General features: G+C 39.1%; 1 protein-coding gene across 13 annotated transcripts in view; it reads left to right on the forward strand.

Moving 5' to 3' along the window:
- Window positions 1-22,598, forward strand: part of PPP1R13B (protein phosphatase 1 regulatory subunit 13B) — a 66,493-nt gene extending 43,895 nt beyond the window's left edge. For 8 of the 13 annotated variants that reach the window (XM_075614962.1, XM_075614961.1, XM_075614967.1 and 5 more), the window contains 14 exons: window positions 5,178-5,279; window positions 7,096-7,270; window positions 8,275-8,471; window positions 9,224-9,388; window positions 9,866-10,046; window positions 11,169-11,330; window positions 15,047-15,216; window positions 15,440-15,932; window positions 16,720-17,471; window positions 18,988-19,125; window positions 19,213-19,346; window positions 19,524-19,690; window positions 20,045-20,244; window positions 20,736-22,598. In XM_075614962.1, coding sequence (XP_075471077.1) covers window positions 5,178-5,279; window positions 7,096-7,270; window positions 8,275-8,471; window positions 9,224-9,388; window positions 9,866-10,046; window positions 11,169-11,330; window positions 15,047-15,216; window positions 15,440-15,932; window positions 16,720-17,471; window positions 18,988-19,125; window positions 19,213-19,346; window positions 19,524-19,690; window positions 20,045-20,244; window positions 20,736-20,777 — 3,078 coding nt within the window. In that variant the 3' untranslated portion in view covers window positions 20,778-22,598. Of the gene's footprint in view, window positions 1-2,908; window positions 2,960-5,177; window positions 5,280-7,095; window positions 7,271-8,274; window positions 8,472-9,223; window positions 9,389-9,865; window positions 10,047-11,168; window positions 11,331-13,098; window positions 13,198-15,046; window positions 15,217-15,439; window positions 15,933-16,719; window positions 17,472-18,987; window positions 19,126-19,212; window positions 19,347-19,523; window positions 19,691-20,044; window positions 20,245-20,735 lie in introns of those variants that run through there. The other 5 variants (XM_075614969.1, XM_075614958.1, XM_075614960.1 and 2 more) reach the window with 5 other exon arrangements.
- Window positions 22,599-23,247: the final 649 nt, after the last annotated feature.

The raw sequence follows: 23,247 nt of genomic DNA on the forward strand, positions 1-23,247 counted from the left end.
CACGGGCAAAAGACACTAATGTGTTTTTATTTATGAAGATTTTACCACTACATAAAAACAGCCAATGAAGCTATGTGACAGGGAAATAATTACAGTATATGCTACTTGAAACAAAATAAATATCATTATACATAACGTGCTCCTAAAGTTTCCATGATGTCACTTCATTTGGTGACAAACAGCCTTGTTATGGATGTCTATCCTTGTGTGATTTCCTGTCCTATCCCAGCTGTGTGTGTCAGCTTATGTGGCTCCATGAAGATCATGTCACATGGTTGTAGTTATTGGATTTTAAAGGGATTTCTGATGCAGGCGTGTTTTTTTTTTGTTTGTTGTTTTTTTGGGGACCTAGTAATAAACACATTAATAAGACCTGTGTTGTGACTGAGCCTTTTAATATTGGAATTTGTAAAGTGTGTGTGTGTGTGTGTGCGCGCGCGCGCGCGCATATACACACACCATTATGAAAGATAAAGTAACAATAAATATATATATATATTCTAGATATATATTCTAGAGATAGATCTGTGTCTCTGTCTCTCATTATTATATTATATTCATATATATATATATATATATATATATATATATATATATATATATATATATATATATATATATATATATATATATATATATATATATATATATATATATATATATATATATTACTTTGACAATGCACATCATTTCCCCCTTTAGAATTTCCCTTTTTCGGCTTATTAGTGTGGAAGATGAATTTGCTTCTGTACACGTTTTTGTTATAGGGAAAATATTGTGATATATGACGGCAACATACAACATATATTTTTTTTTTTAAGAGCCATTTTAAAATGTAGGTTACTACTCCAAATATATTTTTAGTGATCGTATTTCTCATTGCCAGCCATTTTTTCAATGTAACATTATTGGGGGGAGGTGAATACAAAAACACATTCTAATTATTCCCTTACCTGTATCTTAAGAACTACACTTTTTGGATTTCTGTACAGTGATAAGATAAAGACATGATATATTTTTACTGGGTTAATGATACTTGATTGGTGTAGTGACTTCAAGTAACCTGCAACATTTTCAACAGTTTATAAAAGCACATAATCCTGCGCAAATCCCAGCACATGTCCCTTGTGTTAAGAGAGATGTGTGGCCTTCTGACCCATGCTCCGTTCTGACCTCTACACTGGGGCTGCAGCTGGGAGTTCATAACATTTGTAATTCTCTGCTCCAGAAGAATGTTGCCACTCAGCAGGTTTAAAACATGCCAGCTTTGGAATGTATGTAGGTGTGATCATAGAGCCAGGGGATTATTATTAAGATCAGATGGCCTGTATATGTCTGCGTTTTTGTTATTCTTTGTGCACATTTTTAAAATGTTGTGAATTCATTAAGGTTCGTTTGTATGTGACACATTTTTGGACTAATTAGGTTAGAGCTGTTAAGTCCCTAAATAGTGATGGAGAATAAGCGTTCCACGGCACCTGGTCACATGGCCACAATGCACTGTAGTCGTCACTTAGTCTTTCCACTTACTGTACGGAGTTGCAACTAACCTAGAATTTATTTCTTTTATTTGATAAGTTTTAGTGCAGGGGTTTTTTTTTTTTTTTTTTTTTTTTTAATTCATTTATTTTGCATTCATTAAGAAACTTGGATAAATAACTAAATGTTTTCCTTTTTTTTTTAAAGAATAATGGGTGCTCTAAATACGTTTTTAAAACTTTAATTCAATTTTGTTTCCAAATTCATACAAAAAGAAAACCAAGTACACATCGATATCGGAATCCCAGAGTGCCAGCGGCCGAGGAGTGGACATTTCAAACACATACTGTATATATCTTGTCTTCACCTCAACAATGTCAATGGGGCATGCAATGCATGGAGTCCCTATGGTACTGAAGGGGTTAAAAACAAGCCGCATATTAAATGAGTGCAAATATAACGTGTGTTGCAGCTTCCTATTGGGCAACCTCTGCCGCCATGTTTAAATAGCCAGGAAGTGTGGCGGCACTTAAATGAAGTGTGTGGGAACTGGAGGGGGTGAGGCTCCACTGGCTGAAAATAGCTGGGTTCAGCTCATGAGGACCTTTGGTTAGAATACTGTATTGATTGTCATTTTGAGCCGGATTGCTGCTCTAATCCATACGTGGAACAATTCGAATTGACAGTCACAAGGTTACCAAACACCTGGTTTAGGAGAATGAGCGCAGCCGATGAGCAGATCAGGTTTTCTACTTTGACATGGTATAATTCAAACCAAATGCAAATGTAGTTTATTTTTTTACATCGTGGATTGGTGTGCTTCATTTATAGGACCTATACAAGAAACAAATCAATCCTACAAAGCCAGGATAGCAGTCTTGGCACCTTTGCTACCAGAATGTCCTGCCCATGCACTGTTCTTTATTTGTCAATGTCCCAGTTTTGTAGCTAGGAGACATTGCTCTATATTTATCAAATAAGGAAATTGTTTCCCCTGCCTCTTCTGGTAGCATAGAGGTTACAGCCTTGCTAAAACTTCCAGCGACATGTTTTGTTTTATAGAGTTGCTTTCTAAAATGAGTGGGGGTTTTTTTTTTTTTTTGCTTGAAGAAACTGCGTCTTTGTTTTGTTGTGGGTTTAAAGAGGGAGGTTCTAACGCTACAGCCTGGTATTAAGCTGCTGGAATGTGTAGGATTATGCAAGTGATTGATGGCTCCTTACAGACAGGAGATCTGAGCAGTGCCAACGAGAAGGAGTGCATCCAGGGCTCTGCCTCTCCACTCTGTAAACTCTCTCCAGCCTCCTCCATGCACCGAACCTTCTTTGCTGTTTGCCACCTGCATCCAAGCAGCCTAAAACCAGCCGGTTGACAGCGGATATTGTTGCAAAGTCAGGCGGGGGGGTGGGGGCATTGCCTCATTGCCTCATATTTATTTTATTTACAATGTGGGTGAAGAAAACTCAAAAAGTCAAGTTGCAGGTTTGCTACAATTGTTTTCCTTCTCTACGTCAACTACTGTATGCATAAATCATCTTGGGTGCTCTAATGCTGAAGGAATCCGGCTTGTATACATATGAATTGAATTTGAGTATTTTTATTGTCTGCACCGGTTAATCTCCGAAGTGTGTGTGTGTTTTAGCATTTCTATGTATACAATCTTTCATGGCACGGGGAAAATAAGCTGGATATTATAGTTGGTTTGTTTCATCATCCTTCAAGCACTGTTGAATCGGTACACTATATTTTAATATTGGGATGTTTGCTGCATAGTTTGCTATAATGGTAGCTGAGTATACCTCACAGCATCTCAAATTGCTGCTTCTTTGCTTTTATGCCAAATGTTTCTTTTTTTGCAGTGCTTTTTTTAATTAATTTTTTTATAAATATTATCTACTGCGTTGTATAGATGAAAGTTACAATTTGTTATAGATTAAGTTTGCTAAATGTAGCATTGTAGGCGTGTAAAACGAAACCATTTTTATTAGCAGCTTAGTTTAACCCTACTATTGCTGTAGAGATTCTGTGTAACAGTGTATTGGCATTTTATTTAGAACGTGCCAACATATTCCGTAGCGCAGTACAATAGGGTTTGAGAACTAATACAATATCAAACATTAACATACATTGTTGCAGTAGGTAAGAAGGACCCTGCCCCAGGGAGCTAACAATCTATAAGGAAGAGGAAACATGGGGTACAGGGGATAAGCAGGTTGGTGTGTTTCTGATAGCTGCTTGTTTATTGAGGGAGTTGGCGCTGGGGAAGCAGTAAGTGGGACTGTGCAGAGATGGAGCTGTGAGAGCAGGATAATGTGTGAAGATGGAAAGGCTTCAATATACATCTGAAATACTTTACCGAAGACCAATAACCGTTAATGAAGCTTTGGATTTATATTGAGCATTGATATGATTTCTATAATCTGTAAACACCTTTTCCATAACGTGTTAACATTTGAGCAAAAACAAAAAGGGATAAATGAATTTCCATTCCTGCACTGTGGTAGTGATTTTCCATCAAAACTGATTTGGCATTATGACGAAATGCTTTTTGGTTGTATATTTTGATATTTATGGTTTCAGCAAACCTTTAAGTTCCTGCATCCTCAACTAACATTTGTACATATTGATTATTAATCATTGGTACTCGCTCTTCGGAGGTTCATGAAAAGTTTCTATATGCGTGAGACCTCATCAGAAGAACATAATTACATGTGATAAAGATCTTTAAAAATGTTGCTGCTAATGATTCGTTAGTGCTATGCAGGTGTACTATAATGTGTTTTAATGTATAATGTGTTAAGTAATGTGTTATAGTGAGACGCATGTACCTTCATATACCAACCATAGAAAAATGCTACTACAGTATTTCTATATGACCAAGGCAGTACAGGAAATAGATGAGGTTCTAAACAGTAATTCTGTAATACTCGCACCAACTTTATTAGAATTTCTAATTCATTTCTTGGCTTTGGGTTTGTTTTATCACCTGCACTTACTCCCCAATCCACATGTTTCTTAGCTCTGCTCGTATTAATCTACAGCAAGGCTAGTCAACTCCAGTCCTCAAGGACTACCAACACGTCCAGCTTTCAGGATATCTCTGGTTCATCACAATCCGTGGCTCTTTCGAAGACTGAGCCACTGATTGAGCCACCTGTGCTGAAGCAGGGATATCCTGAAAGCCAGCCATGTTTGTAGCCCTTGAGCAGTGGAGTTGGCTACCCATGATCTACAGAATGTCAGTACTACACCAACCCCTACTAAAGAAGTAGTAATATGCAATACTTGAATCCATGTTGTAAAAAAATAAGTTGAGGACTGAGTATTTCTTGGCAATATTAACTAGAGTTGTGAGGCTCACTTTTTGTTAACAAAATGTAAATATAAAAGATGTAGATGCCATATGCTATATATTGCTATACTTTATGCATTGAGGGAATCACACTCCAGTAAAATAGAAAAGACAGATCTGTATAGACATTCCCATTTTTTTTTTTTTAAATGTGAATATTTGTACTTGGATATGGACAAGAGAATATAATTCCTTTAGGACCTGACTAATTTATAGCACGTTACACATCTATGTATTGCTGTCTCTGAAGCAGTGTACCATAACCTGTATATTGCATCTTTTTTATGACTCTTGAGTCTGTTTCGTGTTTGTAAAATGTCTTCATAAGTGCGCTGTGTTTCCATGCAGGTTGGAAATCCGCGTGTTGAACTCACACTTTCAGAACTGCAAGACATGGCTGCCAGACAACAGCAGCAGATTGAGAATCAGCAACAGATGCTGGTTGCAAAGGTAAATATATATATGAAACCTGGATTTATATGTGGCAATCAGTAAGAATGTCTGCCATTGTTTATATCCTACATATACAAAAAGCAATATCCCCGGCGCTAGTGAGTTAATGTCCACAGTACCATATTCCAAAAGACAGTCCTTGGTAGAGAAACAGTCCTGGCAAATGGGTGAATTAACCAATAAAGTTCTGAATGGATTAGATGGTCCTCAGAAAGTAAATCCAGATGGTCTCCTGTTTTGGGTAAGCCTAGTGCTTCATATCGTGTTCTTGTCTGTGAGGAAGGAGCAAACAGACAAGAACACGATATGAATGTCGGCATGAAAGGAGAATCGAGAGAATATTGTGAAAGTCATTCGTAGCGCTTCAGAAAAATCAAAAGGACCATCTTCAAGGCATCTTAAAAACTCATCAGTGCATAAACTACACTTTACAGCGCACTAGGCTTACCCAAAACAGGAGACCATCTGGATTTACTTTCTGAGGACCATCTAATCCATTCAGAACTTTATTGGTTAATTCACCCATTTGCCAGGACTGTTTCTCCACCAAGGACTGTCTTTTGGAATATGGTACTGTGGACATTAACGCACTAGCGCCGGGGATATTGCTTTTTGTATATGTATTATGTTTTGTTAGATTTGGAACTGTCTATTGTCTGCTGTCCCCTTGGCAGCTGGTCCTTTACACATTGATTTATTTGATTTTTTGCACTTACAAATATTTTGTTTAGTGTATATTATCACTCCACTTTTGATAGTTGGATCAAGCGCTGATACAGAGTGTTATTAGTTAGTTAGTTTGTAGTCCATATTGTTTATATCCTGACATGTATTTTAGCTTATGGTTTGGAAACTGCAGTATCCTTTGCTCAGACAGCATACGCACCTTTCATATTACTTGGTGTGAGTGGAGTTGCGTCAACTGAAGTGTTGCTTGTTTGGAGAAATTGGGAAAAGCAACTGAATTGCACGCACAAAAAAAGCTAGAGAAATGATTGAACCCATGTTTCACTGTTTACTGCAACCTTTGACAAATATTGTGACCCCTGTGTGGGGTGCATTTCAGGCTCATCCAGCTACAGAGGATATTGACTGTGAAATAATGATTATACTTGTATATGTTTTGACACGGTGTATAATATTTTTCAGGCCCCATAAATTCCTGTTCTGAGTAACATATAAAGATTTGGTGCCTCTGGCCCAGGGAGATGATGCAACTTAGCCAAGGCCAGAGCCAGCATGGACTGAGGGGGCTATTCATTACACTGATGGTGCTGATCCAGGCACTATTGGAAAGAAACTGGCCAGTGAATAACCCTCAGAGTCTCTGATCAACTATTTGAAATGGAGGCAGTGCTGTTAACATTAGGCAGTTCCTTCCCATCGTACTCCGGCTGTTTTTTGATTGCTTATTCTTGTGCAGTTGTATCAGTGCCAACTGTACTGACGTGGATATTTCCGTGCCCTTGTTGGGGTTTGGTGCTGTTTTGTTGGCCCTTTTGAGTGTCTCTGCAACTCTCTGCTGTGTGTTTATCAACGTTAACTTTTGCTCATTATCTCTGCACTGCTCATATCATCTGCTTGTCATTGCTTACTTTTGGAAGACTAGAATTAGACCTCGGGGAACCATTTTACAGTATCAGGAAGAGGGGTTCAGGCCGTAGGAAATGAACAGCAGAGGAAGCAGCACAGATGTGTGGGGAATCGTGTTTATTGTTTTTCCAAATAGACAAACCCCAGAGCCTTGTTTTTTAGCTAGCTCACAAAAACAGCCTTCCTGTGCCAAATAAACGGTGTCTCCTTGTTTTGGCAGGAACAGCGTTTACGTTATCTGAAACAGCAGGAACGGAGGCAGCTGCAGACTGTTTCTGAGAGTGAAAAGCTTCAGAAACTCAAAGAGCGTGTAGAGACTCAGGAGAGCAAGCTGAAGAAGATTCGAGCCATGAGAGGCCAGGTGGACTACAGCAAAGTTATGAATGGCAATCTGTGTAGGTATCTGACTAGTGCCGTTACAAATCAGAACATCTTCCTGATCTTGTATGTAACCTTGGGAAAATTGCAGCGGTCATATTGCCAGCAAAAGTATCACAACTAAGCATTTGTACAGGAAAAGCACATGGCATTTCACCCCTTGACGGTCAGAGGGACATACAAAACATTAACACATTATCAAACAAGGAAGCAAAGTTCACACAGAAATGACAAAGTCATACTTTCCGTAGATGCCTACCTAAGGAAAATAAGAAAAATAAATTACATTTTGCAGTTGTAAGGGAATTATTGCAGCACTCCATGTACACATGTATGCCGAGTACTGAATGGTTAAAGAGTGTACATTTTATCATTTATTTCGTTAAAGTCCATTAAAGCTGCCGATCAAGCAATATCTAACGTGTGTTTTTTTTAATATATCTATCTCTATATATCTATATCGATCTCTATGTCTATATCAGTTCTGCACTATGAGAAAATACTTGTAGCATTAAAAAAACCTGACATTTTTAATATATTATGTAACAAGCATATTTGTTTCTATAGCAGCCATTTACAAAGTCACACCCCCTTCCTCTTTTGAAACAGGCTCTGGCACACCCCTTTTTGAGCCCTGCCCTCTCTCTAGCAGTGCTCCAATTTTTATCTAGAAGCAGCCTAGTCACATTATCTTCCCCACAGAACTTTGCATCTTTGGTCCTCTTGTACTGCACTGACAGCCATTTAGTGAACCCCCGAGCTGAATCTTCGCCGATTGGCATCTTAGCCAATTACTTATTGTGTGGATTGTATTGATGCACATATTAAAGGGGGGGGGGCAGGGGGGAACGGCAGCTTGAACTGCTGCTTTAAGATGAATAATGTATGAAATAAGTCTTAGAGATTCTCCTTAAATGAATACTATGGTCACATAATGCCTCGCAGGCTGACAAAACGCTAATAAACCACAAGTTTTTGTTGTTAGATTTGCATCATATTTTGTAACATTTTACATTTGCAGCTACTGAAATTGAAAACATTAGTGACATGTTTCAAGAAAAACAGCAGGAGTTGCAGACCGCTGTGCTAAAAGTGGAGCAGCTAACTCAGCAGTTGGAGGACTTGCGGAAGGGGAAGTTAAATGGATTCCAAGCTTACAATGGGCAAATGACTGGACCTGCTGCACTGGAACTGAAAAAGCTGTATCAAGAGCTACAGGTAAAATTCAGCGATTCACCTGTGGGATTACTGAGCACTTTGGATAATAGTTAAGACACAAACCCTCCCCTGAGAACCTGACACCTATTGTTTTTTACAACCTGGGGTTCTGGCCAACCAGGTGACCACCAGTTGCCACTACATGGATCAGCCCCTTGCCTCAAAGCTACTTCAGCATAACCATGATATTGCATTACTCAACAGGCTAAATGTAATGTGCCTTTTGATTTCAGGGTGTTTCTGATACATTCCCATTCAGTTGTTCTTTGTATTTATAATCTGTGCGTAGTCTCGCACACCCTTACTCTTCTACACTTTGAAAATGACTGTACTGTGTTGTATATTATACTGATTACTTTACACATACAACTTTCATGGGCTCTTAGCGCCTAAAAACAGTAACCCTGATATTGATCAGGTGCTCATTTCGATAGGTGTTTCTTCTAATGTACAGTAATAACTACCCATCAGTGGTACTGACCACAAAAGCCTTTTAATATTGGTGTTTAGGGAGGGTTACAACACGTTCTGTCCAGTAGTGGCATCATTTGGCTTATGTGTTTTTGTTTCCGCATCAAATTGTGTTTGTTTCACTTTGCTTCACAAAAAACAGACCATTCCAAGCAGTGGGCCACCTCTACTCGCTTTACATTATGAATAATAAATGAAAACAGCATATTTTGTATCATTCTGTTCAAAGTTGTTACTTTTTAAACCATTGAACAGTTAACAGCAGAAACATTTTGTTTTAGATTCGGAATCGTCTCAACCAGGAGCAGAACACAAAGCTCCAGCATCAGAAGGAACTCTTAAACAAACGCAACACAGAGGTGGCCATAATGGACAAGAGAATCAACGAGCTGCGTGAACGTTTGTACAAGAAAAAAGTTGAGGCACGTCAAAAAGAAAACATTCCCGTAAGAAACTATTAAAGGGGCCCACATGTTGCATTTCGGTGGCATGCAAATACTTGTCATTTTTACCCAAGTGAATTGAAATTGCTCAGTCATGTTCAGCTCCTGTCAATATTCTGCTCATTCATTTAAGGCAGGGGTGCACAAACTTTTCAGTCTGCGCCCCCCTGCCTGCTCTCCTCCTCTGCTTGCGCCCCCCTCCTTACCTTGTCTTCGGCGGCAAATGTCGACGCGGGGTCACGTCACGTTGCCATGACACGTGACCCCGCAGCGTCATTTGCTGATGCGTCGCCGAGGGCAAGGGAAGTTGCAGCGACTTCACGCGATCCCCCAGCATTTAATTTAAATGCCTTGTGGAAGAGCTCGGGGCCTCTGCAACCGCTGCGTCCCCTGTTTGCGCACCCCTGATTTAAGGTACTGAGTTTAGTGGTAAAAGGGTTCAGGTGCAAGCTCAGAAATATTGGTCCTTTTAACTTGCAGTTGAATCGCATTAATGGAACACCATCACCCCAGTCAACCTTAACTGCGACTGGACGAGTAGCAGCAGTGGGGCCTTACATACAGGTTCCCAGTGCTGGAAATTATACCTTGCCTGCTGATCCAGTGAAACCACAGTCTCTCTCCCTCGCTGCCACTGGAACACATGGACGATCCAAATCTGGTACGTTGATGTTTCTATATTAGGTGAAAAGAATTAAGTAATCACTGCAGCAAAAAATCTAGAACAGGGGCGGCCAATTCCAGTTTTCAAGGGCCACCAACAGGTCAGGTTTTCAGGATATCCCTGATTCAGCACAGGTGGCTCAATCTTAGACACTGATTAAGCCATCTGTGCTGAAGCGGGGATATCCTAAAAAGCTGAACTGTTGGTTGCCCTTGAGGACTGGAGTTGCCGCCCCTGATCTAGAAGGTGGTGTCAGCTGACACGGTCTCTGGTTGGGGAGTCGTTTTTCAGAAAATTGATGAATCTTATCCGAACTGAATGCACGTGTTCAATCTTTTCTCAAACTGATCTTTAATAACTTCACAAATGGTTGAGTGGTCTGTTTTCTGTGATTACATGAAAAGTAACTCCACATAATGAAAAGCTATGATCTTATCACTGTCACATTTTTGGGGCGAATTCTGTGCTGTATGAAAACAGTAGATCTCCACATAACAGACTTTTGTGATCCACTCGGTGGAGCCCTTTTTTGACCTTGTCAATCTTGCCTCCATACCCATGTTACGAGGTGTACACAGTTTGTCGTCTCAGTTGAAGGTGTACTGTTTTTTTTCGCCGTGGTTATCAAAGGTGTACAGTAGTTCCTTTTTAGGATCACTATAAAGCAATAGGGACATGTTTCCGGAATTACATCTGGATGGCTGATGCCTTCATAAGTGTTTTTATCTAAAATAAAACGGGAGGAGTTTTATTTCTTCTGCTGTGGGACTGCGTTTTGTCCCTTTCTTACATTTTGATAATGTATGGCTTTGTAATGTCCATTATGTCAAACTGCATTCACCATAACTACTTAATGTCATTACGCTTGATGTACACATAATAATTGTTTGTTACATGATAGAATATATGTTTACATTTAAAATACATTTATAGCGAATCCGACGTGTCTATTGTGTTTCTCACCATCGCTCTTTATTTGTTTTCTTTCAAAGTCCTGTTTTGTTATGTGTTTCTCTGTGGTCTCTGTGCTTCTCTGTGCTCCTCTGTCTTTTTCCCACTGTGATTTGTTTCTCTCTCCTGATGTCTGGGTGGCTGGCGCTCTATCTTTTGTGCCTCCAGTAGAGACAGACAGTGGGTGTGTGAAAAAATCTCCAGGCTCCTGGAAGATTTCAGATTTAGACATCATAGTGGATCCTATGCTGCCATCTCCCACTTCCTCTCTCCAGCCTTCTGACCCCAGTGTCATCCATCAGGCACCTGCTATCTCTGACACCCTTCACTGTGAGTCTGTTCGGGAGGAATTAATGGGGCTAAGGAAATGTTTCTACTAATACAATGCTGAATTTTGCAAGCAAGTCAATATTATATGTTCATTGCTCTTACTTTTTATTTTATTTTTTTTATACCACACTAACTCTTTTTAAATATTCTAAACAAGCAGATTGTCATTAAAAAAAAAAAAAATCCTACCTTTTTTGCTTTAAATCCCTTCAGAGCAGCATAGCATTTCTACCACTTTGGTTAAAGGGAACAACGCAAAATACTTTTTGCTTTATCCTAAGGCAGGGGAGAAAGTGTGAATGATTATAATATTGAGATTCAAAATGACTTTAAATATACAACTTTCAAAAACATTTTGTGTGTGTATATTTATGCACACACACTGAATGTAATATATCAGTATATATTCCCTAATATAGATCACTGTTTAACTGGATGTAAGGATTTCTTTGATGTGACTGACAGTCCTAGCATTCCTGCAGCATGATTGGTTATTAGCTGCTGAACCCCCGCTTGTCCATGGCTGTACATTTGGCCCGGGACTAATTTGGTAACAGGATGAATATGCAGAGCGAGCATACATATAAGCTACTGGATCCCGAAAGCCCCTTGACTTTATGTAGTGATTTTAAATATTTAGGTAGCAAGACCTGCTGGGTAATTTGATGAGCACAATGAGTTTCTCCAGGCGGTTGTAATTTGCATGTAGAAGGTTTGGAGTTGGACAGTAGCAGGTAATAAGGCTTAGCGTTAGCTATTAACTTTAGTTACACAACTATCTATTAACCCAAAGCCCCTGGGTTGGTTATTGCTCTCTTACACTGATCAAATGGCGACAAAAAGTCAGCAGGGGGTTCTCCACTACAATCCTCAAGACCCCCCGCCCCCCTTCACCCCCAAACAGGTCAGGTTTTCAGAATAGCCCAGCTTCAGCACAAGTGGCTCAATTTGAGCCACTGATTAAGCCACCTCTGCTGAAGCTGGGCTATCCTGAAAGCCTGACCTGTTTGGGGGTGGGGGTCCTGACTGGAGTTGAGAACCCCCTAGGTTAAAGGGTTTGCTCTGCAGCCCTTCCCAGACAGCAGTGTTAATAATGTGCACACACGGTGGCCAGTGAGAGCAAACCTTTTATTGCAGGGAAAAGTCTGTTATTGTTGGTAATGATGTTGTACCTACATCTTCTGCTTTCTTTTACGTTTTAATAAATGGAAGTGCTCTGTGCTGTCGGCATTGCAGTTCCCTCCCTTGTGAGCCTGATTTTCCTATGGTACAAATACTGGCAAAAATAAATGTCCTGTTTTTAATACCGTTCACCCTTAGTCAATTATTGTACAAATAGCTTTACCAGCGTGCTTACGGGGTGAGCGCTAGGTAAGTTCCCAGACATGGCATTGGCTCGCTTGAATGGACATATAGATATTTTTTTACTAATCAAAATCTATAAAAATGGGGTGTTCCTGTGTAGCTATATAGCGTGTCCCAGCTGTGCTATGCTTTTCAAAATGGTGCCACATATAGAAGCCATAGGAAAAAAGGCACAGCCTGCTCATCACAGAAGTAATGCACTGTTTTTTTGCATGGGGCTGGGGCAATCTTGATTTCGCACTAGCATGTGAAGATGAATGCTTAGCATTGAATCACTCCATTATCAACAACACTGACCATGTTGGAGCTGTTCCAGAGAAGCTACAGGTGGCCCATGCCATTGTACACATGTCAGATTTGTGTTATTTTGATTTGGTGAGTTTTTGTCTTTTGTGTTGTACAGAGAACGACACACACAAGACGAACAATGCATGGACCGTCTCAGACCTGGATGGTCCTGACTACAGTTCTTCCCAGTGGTCAAAACCGCTCATTCCTCACTGTATGTCGTGTTTGGAAGAAGTCTAATGATCCTAAAATAGTTTAAATTAATACTCTCAAATCTACTTTATTTCCTTTAAAACAATTATCCTACTCAATTATGCTTCTCTAAAATGAAACCCCAAATGATTAACAATTTCATTTTCTAGGTTAATGAACCTTTTTGTTTCAATTTAACGTTTTTTTTAATTTTTTTTATTTTTCAAATTGGATAAAAAGAACTAGGGCAAATCCGTTAAATGTATATTATTTTCAAGTGCTCAAGTCATTGGAGATGGATTTCATAATCCGAACATAGGACATTTACTTGATTGGAACAGTATAAATGTCTTTCATACAAACCTATTACATTACCTAGTCCTATTTATTATTTGGAAGAAAATCTGCAAGTATTCTAGAACCTACAGGGCACACGTCCCAAGGTATACGAATATAAATAAATCCATTGAGCATAAAATCCCCCTCTGCCAACAAGTAGGGCAAACGGAAATAGCAATTATTTGGTGGGAGAATATATACACTGGTACGGAAAGTGTATAATAATTTCAGCTGGCTTGGCATGATTGTAGGACAGATGATGGTGAGTGAACATCAGTATCAGATTATTTTGATGTCCCCCTGTTACTTGCTGGTGCATCCCATTTTCAACTTTATAAAGCACAGAGCTGCTTAGCACTGTAGAGCTTTTGTGGCACATTTAATGATCAAACCTATCCAAAGATTAAAGAGGATGGGGCATGTCACTCTGCAATTGCACGTGCAAGAAATGTGCCTGGCTGTCTAATAAATCACTGCGATTTCAGAACGATTCCCATTGCTGCCGTGCTAAATGTGCGTAAAGAGTAAAAGTTCAACCGGCAAATTTGGGGTTTGGGATTTGAAATCACAAATCGTTTCCCTTCATTATTGAGGGTAAAATGAGGTATCTAAAAGGATGTACTCAATTTTCAGTTTCACAATCCAAAGTTTAATTTACCGATTCGAGTGGGTTAATTTTGACATTTATTTATTTTGATTTTCTTTTTTGATTGTCGGTTAAATTAACTGAATAATTGTCACTGAAAAATATATTCAGCAGCATTTAAAAGTGGAATCTGAGCTGCAGATTATCACACGCTATTTTTATTGTTTACTGTACCAGAGGCTCAAATTGTAAACTATATACAGGCAGTCCTCGTTTTACAACGCTTCGCTTTACAACGAATGGCTTATCCAACGCTATGCAATGCATACCTATGTTCATTTTTACAACGCCAAAACGGCTTAGCCATCGTTCTTACAACGCTTTGCAAAGTTGTTTGTGTGTATATAATATATATATTATACTATATAATATATTATATTATTATATTTTGTTATATTATATATATAATACAGTATATACACTATATAATTTATGTGTGTGCTGCGTATCTTATTGCCTGCATAAAATATTTGGTGTATTTTAGTGTTAAAAATGCCTTCAGGAATGGAACCTTCATTTAAACAGTGTTCCTATGGGAAAACGTGTTTCGCTATCCAACGCCATTTTGAGTAACGCATTGTGTCGGATAACCGAGGACTGCCTGTATAGTGAATATTAGGCTATGGTTTTACTTAACACAACTGGATTCATGCGGTGGTCCCTTGGCCTCCTGCTTGAGTAGTAATGTCCACTCTTGTGGTCCCTTTTTGGCTGCTACATGTGAAACCTCAAAAGATTTTAAATGACTACACGCAGCAAATCTCTTTGGCAAAGCAGCTAAGAATTCCACTTTAAATGTTGTTTTCCCTCGTCGTACTTTTTTTATTTTTTAACGCTTGATATATTATATGCCCTGTTGATATTTTTGTATGTTTCCCATTTCAAGCGAATGATGCAAATTGGCCAACACTGAAACAAAGCACTGGAGCTGTGGTGCAACAGCCTCAGCTCAGCACTTCTGACTGGAAGGAATCTAGTATGGACGCTGCTTTCAAAACCGGAACTATCGCTAATCAGCCAATGCCTTCTTCTTCTGTTGGACCCACTGATAAATTGGTAGGTTTCTTTTTCTTTCCTTACCTAGATGTGATATCTATACCCTGCTCAACAACACAAAATGGGTGGCTTTGTTTGAGTATCGCCGAGATCTCTTCTGGTATTTTTTTTCCCATACACTGAGAAATGTATGTGTGACATTTTCAATGTAGTTTTTTTGTATTTATTTTCTTTGTATGCATAAAAACAAGTCTCTCTAGTTCTAACTTTGTCATGTTTTTAGACTCCTGACATTGGAAAACTGCCACTAATGTCCGGATTGAGTAAAACGTTGCCACATAGTTATGGGATGTATCAGAGCCCTCCTCCTTTGAGTGCTACAAATTCTTTAGAGAGGAGGAAGGATGGAAGTTTACCAAGACCTGGGTCTGGACCCATAACTCGTCAGAGGCCTCTTCCATTACCTTCATCAAGCAACATCCACCCTCCGGGCTCCTCACAACTGATACAGCAGAGAATTTCTGTGCCACCAAGTCCCACATACCAACCCTCTTCATCCCCGTTATTTCCTGGAACGGATGTTAGGCCTGAACCTCCTTTGACTGTGGCAATTAGACCTTTTCTAACTGACAAAGGATCAAGACCACAATCTCCTAGGAAAGGTCCTCAAACAGTGAATTCCAGTTCCATTTATTCTATGTACCTTCAACAGTCGACTCCACCAAAGAACTATCAGCAAGCTGTATATAACACCTTAAACAAATCGGTGAAAGCAGGTAATTAAGTCTGACTTACTACCTTTTAATTGTCATTATCTTTTTGAGGCATACTTTCCAAACTTCACAAAGTAATGCAGTTAGAAATTCTGACGAGCATGACATTTTGTATATTTTGTCAGGTTTTCAAGATTCAGCAAACCATGTGAGTTGGCCACATTTTTATGAGTTATAGAAGGTATTGTTTGATGTCCCTATAAATAATCTGGGATTCCTAGAAATATGACCTCAGATGCTACAATTTACAAATATGTTACAAATAGCATAGACAACAACTATTCCTGTGATTTCAAAGTTCTAGTAGATGTAGTGGCCTTAGTGTAGATTTACCATAAACTGAAAAAAAATTAATGGGCCAGCAAGAACGTTCTTAAAATGAAATTGGTGTCAATTGGAGGTCAAACACTCTGTGCAGTATAGCTTGATCTAAAAGGTATCAAAACATAAAACAAATCTATTTTTGTGTAATTCTTGTTATAAGACAATATGACTTGTTTTCCATTCTTTCTGTAATATTGTGCAACCTTCTTACCATTTCATATTTCATATAACTACCTATTTTCTTCAATTTGTTATTATATTTTGCCTCACCAAGCTGTTTCCTTGCATCTACCATCCTTTCTGGGATGTAAACAAATGGCTTAATACATCTTCATTAAGGTGTTCCAGCACTACAGATTGTGATTGCGCTTAACTTGATTTCACCTATTGAATACCTAACATCTGGTGTGATTTGTGTTCCAGACAATCCTTTACTAATATATTTATGCCCCGATTTATTATATAGTATATGGAAAACCTGTTGTGCAGCCTGGATCAACCAATTCATCACCATTACCTTTCCTTCATGGACCATTGCCTCACAACACTTCACACCTACAGAATGACCGTACTGACAAAGAACAAGAAGTGGAGCCTATTCCACCATCAAGTGACAATGGCAGCGTGGAAAACATTCCCCGACCCCTGAGTCCAACCAAACTGACACCTATTGTTCACTCACCCATGAGATATCAAAGCGATGCAGACCTTGAGGCTCTGAGAAGAAAACTGGCAAATGCTCCAAGGCCCCTAAAGAAACGAAGTTCTATAACAGAACCTGAAGGTCCAAGTGGACCCAACATACAGAAATTACTGTATCAACGCTTCAATACTCTTGCTGGAGGAATAGAGGTGGCACCTTTTTATCAACAGAGCAACTCACAAGCCTGTATGGGCGTTTTGGCAGATGTTGACAATGGCAACACCAACACTAATGGCAACATTGAAGCAGCTATGTCCATGCAACCAGCAATTGTTCCTCTTGCCCCTGAGCCACAGATCTCATCAGATGATAATGATAATAAACTGACTTCACCCATCAATGAGGCACAGATTAGCAGTGAAATAATAAACCAGATCTCAGAAACAGAAGACAACAATAATAATCCTGCCACAGTCTCTTCCAATGACAAGATGCCAAGCCCAATACTTGAAGTTGCTTCTCCAGTCAGAGAGGAAGTTCCTCCACCCGCAGTCCCAGCACCAGCGGCTCCTGTTGTAAGTAATTCAAATGATATGATTGTGAATTCACCCTCCCTATATGTTATGTACAGTACAAAGTGAAATCTGCATGATTTACACCAGTATTTATTTGCAACATTTGAATTGTTCTGCATTACTTTCAAGACTTCTCCTTGCCCCATAGTAGTTTACAGTGTTGTATGAAAGTTTGAAATACACATAAGAAAATGTCATGGCAAATTGTCACCAACGTTGTAGCCTAGGCAAAGAGATCATTGCTTGGAAGAGCTTCAGCATCAGGCATTGGTTTATTTCTCAGACATTGCAACAAGACAGTGAGATATTTACCCCCACATATTACAGTTTAGTATGGGGAAATGAGCTCATCTTGGCACATGTATTAAAAGATGCTGAAGTATAAAACAAGAAAATGGTGGTACCCATTATTTAGATAGAATTTTACTTTAGGGGAAAACGCATGGTATCCTGACAATAACTAGCAGCATGGTGCAGAAGAAGAAACGGCCGTTTAAATCGTATGCATGTGTGAACCACTGGCATCAACCGGATGTACCACATGACTGCTTCATATCTCTAAAAGTGAAACACTTTTTGAAAAATTAGAGGCAACTTAACATAAAAAGGGTAGGCTGGTTTATAAAAAAAAAAATACAATTATAAAATGGGCCATAACCTTTACATTTTGTACTTTTTCGCAAGTGGAAAATGAACACAAAATTGTGTGGCTTAAATGACCTGTTTATGGAAAACGGAACAAAACAAATGACCCCTTCTATAATTTAATTGTCATGATCTTTTATAGCCTAGAGAAGCAAATGGTTTAAAAAGTAAACATCCATTTCATAAGTGACGGTATGTCCATCTCATTTAATTTGTGTTTTACAAAACATGTCTAGCAAATCGGTTTCAATTAGTGTTTGGTATGGTCATCTGTATCTCCAGATGCTCCCTGTCATGTGTATATAATGCTTCTGAGATGAAGTTTGCTTGTAGGAAAGGATGATCAGACAAGTCCGTCAGGAGTGGAGTGATACAACCACAGCTTGATGGTGTATACTGGTCTTTTCACAGGTGTCGACTAGGAACCATTGGTGTGGGGTGGGTGAATTGGCAAACCGCTACCGACATTGCAATCAAAGGTTTTGCAAGTTTAATTTTATGGCGATCAATTGACCTACAGTATTTAGAATTGTTACTACTTTTGTAAAAACGGAAGGAAAACAAAGTGAATGCGTTTAGCAGAGATTCATGAGCTGGCAGGATTCAGACATTGTATATGCAGGCGATTCACTGCCTCTTCCATTACTATCCCATGATCTATGCATCTATTAAATCGCTGAACTAGAAATGGTAACATATAAAGAATATATTCCAGGAATCCTTGTCCGTGTTTGTGCACAAATGTTATTCCCTTGTTTTAGGTGTTGAATTTGCTGGGAATTTGCTGTTTTGTTGAAAGCAGTGACAATATAAAGTGCAATATTTTTAGTTATTCTCCAGTGCTTCCCTAATTAGACCGGTTTCCCAACAGATTAAACGCACTAATTTGAAGAAACCCAATTCCGAACGGACTGGCCATGGGCTAAGGGTAAAGTTCAATCCGTTGGCTCTACTACTTGATGCTTCATTAGAAGGCGAATTTGACCTGGTACAGAGGATTATATATGAGGTACAGTTTGCTTTCAGTGTCTAACCGTGTTAATGAGACATCATAATGCTAGACAACAACATTGTGCTCACAAACTGTCTTAATTAGGTTGATGATCCCAGCAAACCCAATGATGAAGGAATCACTCCCCTACACAATTCCGTGTGTGCAGGACACCATCATATCGTCAAATTCTTGCTCGATTTTGGTGTCAATGTAAATGCAGCAGACAGTGATGGATGGTAAGTGTAACCTTACGATAACGGATTGGACTTTAGTGACTGGCCTTACACTAGCATACAGAAAACATCCGCTGTCTATGAACAAATTACTGTAACTTGGTGGAGAACTTTGATTGTGCATACAGTATGTAGTCCATGCCTTAGAAGGGTCTTTTTTTTATCCCCCTTGTCTCTTAGGACACCATTACACTGTGCAGCTTCTTGCAACAGTGTCCATCTCTGTAAAATGCTGGTTGAATGCGGGGCAGCAATTTTTGCTACAACAATAAGTGACATTGAGACTGCAGCAGACAAGTGCGAAGAGATGGAAGAGGGGTATATTCAGTGTTCCCAATTCTTATATGGTAAGACAAGTGGAACTTATGGTAATCAATCTGCACATATTTATCTTTCACTGCAAAGGAAGCCAGCAAAGCAATGTTGTTGCAATTCCTTTTTGATTATTTTGTAACTGCATTCATAACACTGCTGCACACTGACTGTCACACTCATTATTACCACTATGGTCTGGATTTTTTTTCCTCTGTGCATATACTGTAGTAATTGTTTTACTTACAATGATCATTCCAGCTAATGTTTATAAAGTGTTCTGTATAGCGTGGCTGCTTACTGAATTTGTGCATCGCACAAGACGAGTGCCCAAAAACAAGCTGTGAAGGAGAGGAGTCCTATTAATCTGTACCATTTCCCAATACTAGGTGTTCAAGAGAAGCTTGGTGTCATGAACAAAGGGTTGGTGTACTGTCTGTGGGACTATGTGGCCCAGAACAATGATGAACTGTCCTTCCGCGAGGGAGATGCCATTACAATCTTAAGGCGCAAAGATGATGTTGAGACAGAGTGGTGGTGGGCTCGTCTTAATGACAAGGAAGGATATGTGCCTAAAAACCTGCTGGGGGTATGCTTTATACTGTACTATTAATACTTATATTGTACGTTCACTATGCCATTTCCAAGTGGAAATGTTGTAGTTCAAGACGACTTTGATAAGATGCCTTTTTCAGACGGCAGTGCTGTGGTATCTTTTTTTCCCCTAACTCTACATTAAATCACACAACCTGCGTCTAGTTCAGGGACGAGCAACTCCAGTCAGCAAGGGTTACTAACAAGTCTGGTTTTAAAGATATCCCTGCTTCAGCACAGGTAGCTGTCTTCGACTGAGCCACCTTTGCTGAATCGGGGATATCCATAAAACCTGAGGCCCTATTGGTGGCCCTTGAGGATTGGCGTTTCCCCATCTGCCTGTTTAGTTCCATGCATTTAAGATACTTTTTTTTTTTTTAAATCACACTATTGTTTGTATTATTGCTTTTTTGCCTTTAAGTAATGTTATTTATTATGCCTGGAAAAGATGGTAACATTTTGTTTTTCTCTCCCTTTCTTTTACAGCTGTACCCACGGATAAAACCAAGGCAGCGAACGCTTGCTTAAAAGAGTGCACTATCATTTGAATTGCAGTATCCTGCCTAAAACTGGAATAACACAAATGTACACCAAACCCGTGACTGAAAACATTTCAAAAGGATTTAAAGTTGTAATGTTGTTTTGAACTGTGCTTTTTCAAAGGACAGCATTTCAAATACAAACTAACCTTTGCATTTTGCAAATATATATAGTATATATAAAATGTATCCAAAGCTGTGTTAAAAAAAAGTCATCAGCTGCTCCAATGTATTGTAGTATGACTGAGCCAATCGTTCTCAAAGCCAAACATTAAACCCCTGCACCAGATTTTGTGGCGAAAGTTAATGAAAGGTTTTGCAAGTCATTTGCCTGTAGAGCAGATACAATTTTAAATGCTGTCCTCTGCTATCACAGCAACTGCCCCAATGTAAATAACATTATTCACAGGTGATTTAATTTACACTGGCTTTGTATTGTTTAATTTGTAAGCACTTCCTCTCTGCCTGCTTATAGCAGTAATATGTTTTAGTGCCAGTGTTTTTATAGTAGGAGCTGGACCCAAGTGATCACACCCATATTAGGCACTGAATGTCAGCCTTTGGGCTGGTTTCTGGCTTGCCCTGATATTTGTACGTGGTCAGATTTTAGTGCATTTTCAGATGGGTCCACTGGGTTGCCCAGTGAGCCTTCCAAAACTTCTGCTTATAGCACTCGTTCTCTTTGCTAACAGACATAATGAGGGTTTTGTAGGTCTGCATAAATGACTGTGAAATTGTGAGCATGAAACGCAAGTGGGTTTAATTTATTATATGGATTGTTCTATAACGGGTGGGCATCTCCAAGTCCGGTTTTAAGGCTATCCCTGCTTCAGCACAGGTGACTCTGCCAAAGACTTAGCCACTGATTGACCCACCTGTGCTGAAGCAGCGATGGCCTTGAAACCTGACATGGAGATAACCACCGCTGTTCTATAAGATAATGGAAGTGTCTGGTGGGCCCGGAGAGCTAAGCAACACTACAAGTTCTTGGTGGAGAAACTGGCAAGTATGAAGACAGCTTGCAATTTGTATTGTAGCCTTGCTGGTCTACTTCCTCAACGGAGACATTACCTGCAACATTACATTTCTTCTTTTTATAATTTATCTATTTAATATGGTAAGGACCAGCAATATATATTGGGAAATTAAGTTAATCCATTTTGTCTGTAATATTTGCAGCAGTCTTTCTCCTTGACCTAGTTGAGGTATAAACTTACTCTAACTTTGGTTACATATACAAATGTGCATTTGTCTTCACACTTACATATTTCATGCATGTTTGCTATGATGGAGCTAAAATGTTTAGTGATACTTAAGATGGTTTTTCTAAATTGTGTTGAGGTGGAAGGCGTATGCAGTATGTGATTTAAAAGAGACTGGTTTGAGTGTAATGTGGAAGAATTGCCATGTATGTGAGTAATGGGATTAGTTGGAAACGAAAGAGAGGTATGCAATAAATGAAACACTAGTGTGCAGCTAAAAGGCACTTCCCTGGAGTTAACTGTACAAGCTTTAAAATACCAGAAGTATTTTTTAATTTACTTAAGTCGTAGGCTGTGTGTGTAATTCTTCTCCTATACATGGTAGGTATTGGACTTACACAGGGTATATGTAATTTATAAATCATGTATGCTGTGCTGCAAATGCTTTTACCATATTTGCATTAAGTGTATATATTGTGGTGATAGTGGAAAGTATAAGGGTATTTGTTTAAAATTTGCTACTACTGAAGTGATGTCTGAATGGTCTAGAAAACAATTCAGAAAAAAAATGTACATTGACAATAAAACACTGCTACAGCATGTCAAAACATGTACCTATTTTATCATCCAAACTTTTTTTTAAAGTTCTTAAACATTTACTTGTACTTCAGAGAGAATCTTTAAGTGGAAACCTTGTTCAACTGTCTCAAAAAAAACAAGGCCAGCACACCAACAAGATCAATGTAGTTCACTAAAGAGATAAAGGTGCTTGTATGCACGGAAACGTTGGATGTTAGGACTTCTTTTTGTCCCTAGTGACCTTTTTATTGCACTACATTGAGCCTCTCTCTTTTTTCGGTGTGCTTGACTCCGGTTTTTTGATGGCCATTCTATCATGAGCAGATTTTGAATCTTCTCACCCTGCCTTGTCTTCATTTGTTTAGACCCCACTGTGGGGCATCCCAAATTGCTGGTTTCTGAAATCCTTTTGCTTGTATGTTTTAACATGCCGAACCAGGATGACCTTTTTATTAATTTATTGGGCAGAAGGTGCTGTCTCAATCCCAGAATCAGATTGGGCAAAGCTTTTAAAGAACTTGCACTGCTGTAGTTCTTGCACATCCCGTAATCACTTATCACTTATCACAGTTTTTAAGATTGCCAGTCAAGGAGACTAACACCACTGAGGAATTAGGTTGTGTCGTAACTATGGATCACGTTTACTTCATCTACAAGGACAGAGTATTAACTAAATGC

The sequence above is a fragment of the Ascaphus truei genome, chromosome 9 (genome assembly GCF_040206685.1).
Source record: "Ascaphus truei isolate aAscTru1 chromosome 9, aAscTru1.hap1, whole genome shotgun sequence".
Classification (NCBI taxonomy): Eukaryota; Metazoa; Chordata; class Amphibia; order Anura; family Ascaphidae; genus Ascaphus; species Ascaphus truei.